We start from the raw sequence: 12,108 nt of genomic DNA, 5'->3' as shown, positions 1-12,108 counted from the left end.
ATTCTTTTCATTTTAACGACCTCAGTCTCTAAAATCCATGAAATAAATCATTCCATACCTCAATATAGGTTTGAGATTGCAGATTATAAGACAATAACATGCCCGTTGCAATGACAATACTTATTTGATAGGTATCGATCCTTTCTTTACATTTATTAACAAATTTAGTTTCAAAATTTCGCCATAACTAATACAAAATAAAAAAAAACAATACTATCTTCATTGATATATCTTTCATGAATATACAGATGTTATTGGTAGATTGGAATCGGTTGGAGTAATTCAGGAAGTAAAGTCCAAAGGACGTCCAACCAAAATACCCACAATCCATCTTTTATTGGAAGAGTAAGGAAATACTTGAATTCCAAGTTAAAGACAATAATGTGAAAGTTGAGAAAATTATTTCTAACTTAGTTATGTACTATATCAGAAACAAAGTTTTGCAAATAACTTTGTGGAGGTCTAAAGCATATCAAATAGATGAGGATTTTTATAAGAATACTCCAAGACCAGCCATTGCAATTGTAACTTCGACAATTGTGCGAACTTACAGAGGTAACTATTTATAAAATGACTTTCTACTAATAATGGTAATGAATTTCTCTTTGAAATTTTTGTAGGTCAATACAACTTATCATCAACAAGTGCAACAAGGGTTTACATCAATCTTGATATTCCAGAAGTTGATATAGTTATTGACAATTAAGAATACTCCATTATATTATTCTTTATTTTTTTTTTAATTTCCATTTTTAATAAAAAGCAACATTTCTTTATGAATAGGTTAAACAACGTTGCAATAATAGAAGTGAATCAAATGAAGATTGAACAGCCACCAATAATACCAGATGGAGAACGTGCCTTACACAATAGGAAGACAATTGCAGAGCTAAAACAAATGGAAGAGAACTCAGAAGCAAAGGTATTAATAAATTATAACTATTTAATGCATTTATAGAATATAATGAATACAATATCAATTGTTTAATTTTTTATTACAAAAAATTACAGGAAATATTCTACACATGTTTATGCAAAGTTGAAAGAATAGAAAACAAGTATGGCTGGTATTATATTGGTTGTATAACATGCAAGACAAAGGTTAAGTTTAAAGAAGGAAATTTTTGGTGTGAACGTTGTCAAGCAGAACCGAAATTCAGCGTACCAAGGTAAACAACAAATGATATTTAATTCACACACATGTATATAGAAATATCTCTTCCTAACAATTTTAGAAATGAAAGCAAGTATAGAATACAAATTGAAGTATCAGATACAACAGATTCAACAAGATTCATTATCTTCAACAAAGCCGCTGAACAACTTATAGGCAAAACTGCAAAGGAACTTGCAGATTTACAAGATGAGGTAACAAATCTTGAATTTTTAAGAGTATCATAACAATTCAATAATATATATATATATATCATGTTCAAACCTCTTTTAACAATATGCTCTATTTATACAGAATTTGGAAGACAAAATCGTGCCAAGAGAAATCACAGCAATCATTTCCAGAGAGTATGTCTTCCAATTGAAACTTAATGAATATAATTTGAAAAAAGGCTGGGAAAATTATACTGTTTATAGAATCTTTGAAGCGCAAGTTGCAGAAGAAGCTAATAACCAAAAGGTAGCAATGCTTTATATGTTGAATCATTAAAATCTACAAAATATTTGGCTACATAATTATATGCAACTTCTAATGAAACTCGATCTCTTATTATAGGGAACTACAAGTGTAAAGCTTAGGGGGTCTAGCTCCAAGCAAGAAAAGGAGTACGACGATGTTAGCCCGACAATAGAAAATGAACAAATGTCCGGTCAAGATTCTTCAATGCATTCTTCCCTACTTACAAAAGACATAGAATCCGATGATGATAAAATACCTCTCAATGTCCTTTACAAACGATTCAAAACTACTAAAAAGAAATTTTGAATCGTTTATCTTTTTATTTGCAATTTGTAATCTACAATATTTATAATATTGACAATATAATATTTGGCTGAATGTTTGGTAGTTTATAAATTGCTAATTATTCATTATTTGATAACAGTGAGTTTGCAATTTTTAGACTTTCATTTTTATTCTTAAATTTTTATTTTATTTCTTAAATTAAATGTAATATTCCAATTTGTTATGCAAATTTAATTAGTAACGACCCGCGCATGACGCGGGTTATATTCTAGTATACATTAATTAACCAGAAAAGTAGCATCATTTGGGACGAGAAAGTTTCTTGTCCTTGAGCAAATCAACCACTTTTCGCATGGAAGGCCTGTTAACGGGAAATGCTGAGGTACAAAGAAGAGCAACATCCAAAACCTTCTCAATCTCCTCATAATCGCAAGAAGACGGGTCCATCCTGGGGTCTATAAGCTGCTCCAGATCTCCATAACAATCGATGCCATTTTCACTTCCTTCCGCTGGAGACGACGATACAGAAATCTCCGAAACCCACTTCACTATGTCCTTGTTATCGCCGAAGGAGTCGTCGTTTGGCCTCTTACCAGTTATCAACTCCAACAGCACCACACCAAAGCTATAGACATCGCTTTTCTCGGTCACTTTTAGAGTGTAACCATACTCTGCATTGTTGAACAAAACTTAGATCAAAAAGCAAGCTAGTCATGTCAAATTACAATAGCAACAAGGAGAATCGAGATTCACCACTATTTAAATTACTAGCCATTTAAACAAATTTTCACCTATCTAAATAAATTTTCAACTATACATCTCCTGCCTAAACAACTAGATCCTCTATATATGCTCTCTCACGTAATCATCATTGATGTAGTGGAACACAAGGCAGTGATATTCTCGCATAAAAGGTAATTTTATGACTGCCAATTTTTTTTTACGATTTGTGAATTTAACATGAACTCGATATGACATTAAATGATGGTTTGACATACACGAGTTCAAATCATAAATAGGTCGATTCACTTAACCCGTGGGTTGGGCCGTTAATGAAAGTAAATATATTTTTATACAATAAATACATGTTGAAACAATTTGAACGAGTTGTATTGGATTAGTTTAAACAGATTGCTTTGGGTTTAAACATATCAAACGTGTTAACCTGTTTATTAAACGGGTCAACCCGATCAACTCAAATATTCATATCACCTGCAACTTGTGTACGAATTGAATATTTTAACCCGTTTAACTAAATCATGATTGAGTTGGCTGCTAACGGGTTGACCTGATCCTAAACCGCCAACCCTTCCGTAATTCAATAGCAATCACTGATTTAGTCAAGAAGTACGAGAATTGGACTAACCTGGCGCAATGTAGCCACACGACCCAGCAACATGTGACATAGCACCTGGACCCTCCCCCCCCTCACGCTTCAACGTCTTAGCCAGCCCAAAGTCCGCCACGCGTGGCGTCCACTCCTCGTCCAATAGTATATTGTTACTCTTCACATCCCGATGCACGATAGCCGGCGAGCAATCGTGGTGCAGATACGCCAGCCCCTGAGCCGCACCCAATGCTATCGTGAACCGCTGGGGCCAATCCAATAAACCTCCGCCCTTCTCTCCGTGCAACACGTCAGCCAGGCTCCCATTCTCCATGTACTCGAACACCAAAATCATGCCATCCTCGCCGCTACAACTGGACAGCAACCTTAGAACGTTGCGGTGGCGGATCTGACCCAAAGTCTCAACCTCGGATTTGAACACCATTTTCGAATTCGGATTCTGGGTATCTCCCCAGAGCCTCTTAACCGCTACTATCTCACCCGTTTTGAGCATCACCTTGTAGACCCGACCCGTCCCACCCGCTCCGATCACGTTTTCTTCTTTTAAAGATGAGAGAATCTCTACATCAATTAACCCGACCCCCCTTTGGAATGCGACTACCTTCCATGAGCGTTTGGGTTTGCGACCAAATGCTAGATATTTGAGTTTGAAGATCCAGAACAGAAGCCCCATTAGAAGTACCACGCAGAGAGCTAGAGCAACTGCGAGATCCCACCGGGCGGGCCTGGGTCTCGAACATCGGGGCAGGGGCTTCAAATCCGGGCTACAGAGACCCGGGTTACCCAATAGACTCGTGAGGTACAAATCGTTGTTGAAACCCAGAGGTACCTTACCGTACAGTTTGTTGTCGGAGACGTTGAATTCGTTCAGCTTCAGCTTCGTAATTTTCACCGGAATCTCGCCAGTAAACGAGTTTTCGGAGAGATCCAGATATGTTAACACCGGTAAATCACCGAGTTCCGGCGGAATCTTCCCGAAGAATTTGTTTCTTGATAGGTTCAGCTCGGTCAACTCGGTCCACGAATCCACCGAACTCGGAATCTCCCCAGAGAACGAGTTCTCCTGCATTCTAAGCTTCTGTAGCTTCTTCAATCCCGTTATACACGTCGGAAGCTCGCCTGAAAACTGGTTTCCACTCACATCGATCACCAACAGTTCATGCAGTTCGCAAATATTCGCCGGGATTTCGCCGGTAAACTCATTACCGGATATCGAGATCGCAGTGAGCCCACGAGCACGGGAAATCGCAGGAGAAACGGAACCTCCGAGTCTATTATCTTGCATTTCAAGAAACGTAAGCTGTGATAGACTCCAAAAACCGTCCGGCACTTCACCGGACAATTGGTTGTTTCTAATCCTCACATAAATGAGAGACTCACATTCACCGTACGATTCTGGTAAGCCTTCAGAGAAGCGGTTGTTGAATGCAATTAGATTCTGAAGCTTCTTTCTGTCGCAGAGGTACTTGGGCAACTCACCGTTGAAATAGTTGGTAGAAACATCAAACTCCACCAAGTCCGAATTTTTGCCTAGATTTTCCGGAAATTTCCCGGAAAAGCTGTTGTTGAAGAGCTTCAACTGCTGCAGATACGCATTCGAAGCTAAAACCTCCGGAACTTCGCCTTCGAAAAAGTTGTCGTTGAGATTAAGAGAAACGAGAGGCATTGCCGCGATCTTTTCTGGCAATTTTCTGGTGAGATTGTTCTGAGAGACGTCTAGTCCAAGCAAAGAGCTCAGATTCCCTATGCTCTCGGGCAATCCACCGGACAATTGGTTATCGTAGAGCTCGAGTTGTTCTACTCTTTTCAATCCGCCGATACTGATAGGAATTTCACCGGAAAGAGAATTGAAGGACAAATCTAGGTTTTTGAGCGCGACGAGTTTTCCGATCGAGTCTGGTATGGGTCCGATGAGGTTCGACCGCGGAAGAAATAAATTCTCGAGCTTGGTTAGGTTTCCGATCTCTGGAGGTAAGAGACCGGGCTTGAATGGATTGTAAGCAAGCTCGAACCTGGTCAACTCACTGAGGTTGCCTAAGAAGGAAGGGATCGAGCCGCTGAGCAAGTTGTTAGTCAGGGAGAGCACTCTCAGCGCCCGGAACCGGCCAAAGCTCACAGGAATATTCCCAGTAAAATTGTTCGAGGATAGGTCAAGTACTTCTAGTTCTGTGAACTCCGGCGAGAATTCAGGCATCTCTCCAACGAGGAGGTTACTGGAGAGGTTCAGCAAGCGAAGGTGTGAACAGAGAGACAGTGGCTGGGAAGAGATAGTACCGTTGAAGTAACTGTTCGCGAGAGAGAGGTTTCGGAGGGTCCGAATTCGACAGAAATCATACGGAAACCCACCGTAGATATCCAACCCAGATAGGTCAACGGAAATAATCGAGTGTTTCTGAGAGTCACAAGTGACGCCGGTCCAGTTACAGGGATCACTTTCACCGTTCCAAACCCAGTCGTTGAGGCTGCCGTTTGGGTCGTCGAGCCGGGCACTCTTGACCCGAATCAAAATCTGGGAGTCTCCTCTAAGAGAAAGCGCTAGAGTAAAACAGTGCAGCAACAAGAAAAACCAGATCAGAATGGATTTCGGCTTTAGATTTTTCATCTTAAAATACAAAGTAAGAAAGCCTCGCTAACGGGAATCATTGGACATGTTTTGTAGAGCTTTATGGGTTTGTGAGAGAGACAGAGAGAGAGAGAGAGAGTAACGGTCGGGAAATGGAGATGGCGACAAATACTAGGCGGCGAAGCCCAGGATTTAAATGGAGGTTACAGTTACAAGGGGGCTCACATGGAAAGAGCTGTTGCAAATTAGCTCATCTTCTGGGATATTGTGCGGAAGAGGAAGATGGGTAATTGCTGGTTAATCAAGTTTAACGTGTGATTCGTTTTGGCTTTTTAGGAGAAGGTGCCAAAAAAGTGAGTTGGCGGTGCTTGGTGCGGTAGTGGAAATGACTTAAGTGCCCAAGGGAATGGCAAGGGCATATTTCCAGAATGAGGGTATGCGGGAGATTACGTACAACTGTAAGTATACATGGTAATGATTAGTTTTTACTTTTTAGGGGCAAAGGAATCAATGATAGTCATCATAGAGCAAGAAATTATGTTTGGTCGTATGATAAAAAAGAAATGCGATATTTATGGTGGTCGGTGCTTGAAAGTGAATCTACATTGCTTTGATTTAAAAAAAAAAAAAAAAAAAAAAAAAATAATAATAATAATCCTACGGGGGATGTAATTAATTTTTAGATCATTTAAAACTTTAAAATCATGTGGCAATATAAACAATGTATATACACATTTAATACTACCAAATCTAACTATTTTAATTTATACCCTAAAATAATTCTTCTCTATATTATGTTTTCGATTATTTATAATTTCAAAAAAATTATAAATTTTTAAATTATAGAGTTTAAACAATTTCTTTATCTTAAAATGCTTAAAAAATACCACATATTAAAAAAGTAGCAAGTTACGAATTTTACAATTGAAAATTTCGTATATTTTCGTATGCATGTCGTAAAAAATTTTGATAAAAAAAACTTTTAGTTTTCTAAAAAATAACATGCCAAAATTTTAATAAATAACATATTTCAAGTGTTTGGATATAAATAAATAATATAAATTTGAAAATTTGAAAATTTATAAATTTTTAATTACGGGGATCGTAATCCTAAGTAGCTCTCGATGAGGACTAGTTCTATATTTTAATTTTTATTATGGTGCAGCCCGTTAAGTTAGAGTTGACTGAGGCATGACAAATAAGCGAAGTTTCTACTTGGGAACTGGGAAGTAGCAGCAGGCAAAACTCTGGCCCTCCGTTGCCGTGAAGAATCAGTTGTTTGACCGAAAAGCTGGCCCACTTCATCCTCCCCGAGGCTTCCGTATTATTGTATTGAATTGTATATGAAGTTATAAGGCAACTTGCTTGGCTCCCATGCCCCATCGAGATGCGTAGAGTCATGGACAAGTTTGTAAACACAACCTTCGAGAAGAAAGATTGCAAAATGCTTTATAAATATCAATTTATATTAATAAAATGATATGTTTGTTAATTTGTTTTGGTTTTTTTTTTTTTTTTTTTTTTTTTTTTTTTTAATTTTTTATTTTAAGGTGTTAATTGGAATATTGATTAAATTTATAATTTTCCTGAGTTAGCCTTCCATTTCAATTATTTTATGCTTTGAGGGTCCAAACATAATAATATGTGTGTATTAATCATGGGCTCATGATGATCTTGACATATTGCAGCAAGAATATATATATATATATATATTGGGCATCATATTGATACTTATAGAGTGATGGATGATGAATCCAGCTAAGAAGTTTGATTAACATACAATAATTGGTTGTGGTCATAGTCGATCAATATTCAGTGTAGACCAAAAAGGAGCGAATGATATTCAGTAAACTAGTCAAATTGTAGACCGTGGCATCTGATACTTTTCTATCTTCTTTCCCTTTCTTTTTTCATCTTTGATGGACGTGATGGAATTAGAGAGTTGATTGAGGAAATAGAATAAGATAATCTTATATTATTTGTCTGAATTATAAATAATTTAGATAGATAATTACGATGGTTTTATAAAACTCATCTGACTAGATAAATAATTGAGCAAGTAAATCTTATAAGTGGTCTCTTATAATTATTTACTCAAATTCTTTTAAACTCAAAAAAATAATTTTAAAAAATATTAATCCGTCGCAGAAACGTTTTGAGCTTAATCCGGCCAACAAATTACACTTTAGTTGAACAAAACAGGCGGACCAAGGATTTCACCGCCGGCTGTTTTCCAGTAAGAAATGTAGTCTATATATAACAATAATAGGTTTTCCTAATAACCATGACAACTGACAAGCAACAACCATGGAAGCAGCTGTTTATTATGCATGCATGATGCATGGTCTCATCTCAATCAATCATGGTTCATGTCTCTGTCATTAGCGATTTTTTTCAGACGACAAAGGTGAGTTAGTTGAGCTAACCTGCCCCATTTTTTTTATTTATTTTTTGTAAATTAACATGCCCCATTTGGTTCCTCTAATTTTAATTAATTTTCGGTGGTCAAAATTCAAAAGCATAAAGCATCAATTATCTTCAGCCAACTCCTGTATATTGCTTGGTCTGGAACAGTCAAATCCTTTGTCTCAGTGGGTAGTAGGAGTGGACTCTCAAGTCAAGATGAAAAGATTAGACGTCACTTTCCGCAAAGATAGAAAATTAAAAACAAATAAAACAAGTGCATAAAGTAATTATTCTTTCATTATATCATTTCTCTTTTCTAATGTAGGCAGTAGGCTTTATCCTCTTGTTGTTCTAGAAGGGGAGGAATAAAAAAAGTTGAGAAATGACCTTCCTAATCTTTATAATTGGTATATAGGAACCGTTCGAACTTCGAACAATGAAACTATCCACCGTATTCGGGATTTTTTTTTTTTTTTTTTTTGTATGTGTAAATAGGCTATAAGGTAATATTGACATAATTTTCAAGGGGTAGCTCAATCAGTTGAGGACCACACATCATGAAGTAGAGGTTACTAGTTCAAATCTCACATTCCTCTCTTATATGGACATGTCAAAAAAAAAAAAAAAAAAACAAGGTTTGAATCCCAGCAGTAGAAACAATTTTTTTTTTTTTTTTTTTTTTTTTTTTTTTTTTTTTTTTTTTTCTCTTTCACATTCTAAGACGTAATAACATTGTCAGTAGCAACCTAATAATTTTTCCCGAATATAGCTTCCCTTTATATTTGCCTCTAACATTAAAAAAATTATTCTTTTACTTTAGCTTTTTTATTCATTTAAAATAAAACCATAAAACCAGACCCAACACATTTACATGATTTTGTGTTTTTTTTTTTTTGTTTTTTTTTTTTTATTATTTATTAATAGAAAAAAGAAAAAAGGTAACCAATAATTTCATCATGGGGTGGCCAAATATCATTCCTCATATGTAATTATGTATCATGTGGCACAACGCGCGCAAGATATTGCAACTTCAAGAGTATCGATACATTAATTCAAGTTTCTACCCGGGCTGTCCCAGCCAATTTTTTTATTTTTGTAACTAGAATTAAGTTAAGAGATAGTTAAAATTGCAACATCAATATTATAAAATAAAAATGTAATTCTTAGCATTACTCTATTTTAAATAGTGTATCAACATTTATTATTATTATTATTATTATTAATTTTTTAAAGATACTTGAAAACGAAAAATACAAATTAAAGTTTTGACATACCAAAGCTTAACAGAATGAAAACAACAAAGCAGAATCTAAAACATATATTACAAACAAAAATGCAGAAGGGTAGGCATCCCAACAAAAAACTCCAATATGATATAGCAGTGCCAAAGTGGTAACGAATGAGGGAATTGTGAGTTTTCAATTCAAGAAGCATTAAAAAGGTTCCAGCCCTATCAACCTTGAACAAAGTCAATGATCAGTCCGCACAAGGTGAAGAACAAACCAAACCTGTGGTACGATGAACAAGGGCATGGACCCATGTAAAGGCCTTCAACCCTGTTCAATGAAACAACCATTTTCTAAGGGTTGGGCAGGCAGTGATTTTGATATGGGAGTAACAACCCCTTTGCAAGGGGTGAGAAGGAACATGCATAACAATTATCAGATCAAAGTTCATCAAAAATAGTTCTTCAAAAGAAACCAAAACCCAACCACAGACAAAATATATATACAGAAAATATAAAAATTGTTATAGAGTATCGGTGGCGATATAACCACTGCTTGGGACCGGCACTGATGGCAGATTGTGGTTGAGATCAGCTTGCATGGCATCAGACTCTGCCGCGTGGAGTGCACAAGTACCAAAGACAAAATAGCTGACGGTGGATTGAAAGGGAAAGAGCTAGGAATCCGGGTGTGGAACGTATAGTGGAGAGGCCTTCTGAAATTAGTAGATCTAAGTTGAAAAACATCAGATCTAAGAACTTCAAGATACTAGTGATTCCCCAGCCAAGAGCGATAGGAGGCGCACAAATCCGATCCAGCTATAGAGAAACGACCAACCAGATTATAGCAACAAGTTTGGGATAAACCTAGAAAAAACTCTAGCGGGATAATAGCCTCAAAGGAGGCATAAGCTGTGATGAAAATGATGGAAAGAGGAAGAAAGGGGAGGAAAAGGGGGGGAGGGGGGGGGGGGGGGGGGTAGAGAGAGAAGCTTGCGGGCTTTGCAGGAGAGAGAATAGATAAAGGGAGCGGTTCTGGAGTATTTGGGAGACCTTTTTTTCATGTACGTATATCAGTATTTTAGGTTATACTTTTATTGTATGGGTTATTATATTAATGAAAATGGATAAATGGGTTATCATCAGTATATTTGTGGGGATCAAGCAAATTGAATACTTCTCACTTTTTAATTGATGCTGACATGTCAGTTTAACGGATTTTATTAGTTTTTCTTATGGTAGCTAGTAACCAATTATTTTTGCTAACCCTAAGGAGTATTGATTAATCACATTTTAAAACTCACAAAGTAATTTGTCAAAACCCCAAGCACAAGAACCAAAAATGCATTTACTCTTAATGAAAACATATACTGTACAGCAAGTGTATTTGAAAATCTGGTAAATAGCTTGCAACTTAATAATTAGCTTCCTTGATTCAGCAACTGTATTGACAACAAAACTAAATACATTTTATTATTATTGTTTTGATTTTTTTTTTTTTTTGTCTTTTACAACTTTTAATTTATGAATTGATAAGTGAGAATTGTTTTTTTTTTTTAACCAAACATTTGACAATATTTCATTATTAGATCACACACATATTTTTATTTCATCATATGATACCAACATCTGCGGTATCACAAGTTTATATGGCTTTGAAATTTCCGAGTTCGAATCCCAGTAGCGGAAAATAACTCTTTTTTTTGCCCTTTCGCATAGGCTTTATGTGATTTATATTACATCATATGATGCCAAAATCCTCCATAGCTCAAATTTATATTGCTTTAAAATTTTCAAGTTCAAATCCCGGCAGCAAAATATATATATATATATATTTTGGCCCTTTCGTATAAGCTTGATGTGATTTATATTCCATCATATGATACCAACATCCGTTGTAGCACAAATTTATATGGCTTTGAAATTTCCGAGTTTGAATTCGGTAGTGGAATTTTTTTTTTGGCCCTTCATATAGGCTTGATCTAATTTTTATTCCGTCATGATACCAACATCCACTGTAACACAAATTTATATGGTTTTGAAATTCCTAGGTTTGAATCCCGGCCGCGGAATTTTATTTATTTTATTTTATTTGCCTTTTCACATAGGCTTGATGTGATTTATATTCCATCTTATGATACCAACATTCGCTGTAGCACAAATTTATATGGCTTTAAAATTTATGGGTTCGAATCTTGGCAGCGGAAAATAATTCTTTTTTTTTTTTTTGCCATTTCACATAGGCTTGATGTGATTTATATTCCATCATATGATACCAACATCCGTTGTAACACAAATTTCTATGGCTTTGAAATTTCCAAGTTTGAATCCCGACTACGGAAAATAATTTTTTTTTGGCCCTTTCATATAGGCTTGATCTGATTTTTATTCCATCATATCATACCTACATCTGCTGTAGCATAAATTTATATGGCTTTGAAATTTTTGGGTTCGAATCCTGGCAGTGGAATTCTTTTTTTGAGCATTCCTAATGGGACAAAGATTTATTCTTTATTCTAAATTGGATCAGAGAAACTTACTTCAACTATATTCTTATTATTTAAAAACCATGTGTTTCTCATCTAGGTGGCACCGGTGTCGGCGCATGTCCTTCACGCGCCGCCGTCAGCCATCTTGGCCCCTTTCCT

The 12,108-nt window shown here is 36.1% G+C and overlaps 2 protein-coding genes across 2 annotated transcripts; one reads left to right on the top strand and one right to left on the bottom strand.

The window, feature by feature from the left end:
* The first annotated feature begins 817 nt into the window (after positions 1-817).
* LOC133852680 (uncharacterized) lies at positions 818-1,939 on the top strand. The gene is made up of 5 exons (XM_062289444.1): positions 818-922; positions 1,012-1,169; positions 1,236-1,368; positions 1,469-1,633; positions 1,730-1,939. The coding sequence occupies exons 1-5, from the start codon at positions 818-820 to the stop codon at positions 1,937-1,939; spliced, it is 771 nt and encodes a 256-aa protein (XP_062145428.1).
* A 184-nt stretch (positions 1,940-2,123) lies between these two features.
* LOC133851248 (LRR receptor-like serine/threonine-protein kinase HSL2) lies at positions 2,124-5,868 on the bottom strand. The gene is made up of 2 exons (XM_062287579.1): positions 3,285-5,868; positions 2,124-2,589 (listed from the first exon to the last, which is right to left on the bottom strand). Exons 1-2 carry the CDS (start codon positions 5,866-5,868, stop codon positions 2,219-2,221), a joined length of 2,955 nt encoding a protein of 984 aa, XP_062143563.1. The 3' UTR covers positions 2,124-2,218.
* Positions 5,869-12,108: the final 6,240 nt, after the last annotated feature.

Source organism: Alnus glutinosa, chromosome 12, assembly GCF_958979055.1.
Source record: "Alnus glutinosa chromosome 12, dhAlnGlut1.1, whole genome shotgun sequence".
Classification (NCBI taxonomy): domain Eukaryota; kingdom Viridiplantae; phylum Streptophyta; class Magnoliopsida; order Fagales; family Betulaceae; genus Alnus; species Alnus glutinosa.
This window is presented reverse-complemented; position numbering and strand designations above follow the sequence as displayed.

Excerpts from the sequence above, each read along its gene's own strand:
- LOC133852680 (XM_062289444.1), top strand. The coding sequence starts at position 818 with ATGAAGATTGAACAGCCACCAATAATACCAGATGGAGAACGTGCCTTA. Across the intron at positions 1,369-1,468 it reads TTGCAGATTTACAAGATGAG|AATTTGGAAGACAAAATCGT; the intron begins GTAACAAATCTT and ends CTATTTATACAG. Across the intron at positions 1,634-1,729 it reads AAGAAGCTAATAACCAAAAG|GGAACTACAAGTGTAAAGCT; the intron begins GTAGCAATGCTT and ends CTCTTATTATAG.
- LOC133851248 (XM_062287579.1), bottom strand. The coding sequence starts at position 5,868 with ATGAAAAATCTAAAGCCGAAATCCATTCTGATCTGGTTTTTCTTGTTG. Across the intron at positions 2,590-3,284 it reads GTGTGGCTACATTGCGCCAG|AGTATGGTTACACTCTAAAA; the intron begins GTTAGTCCAATT and ends TCAACAATGCAG.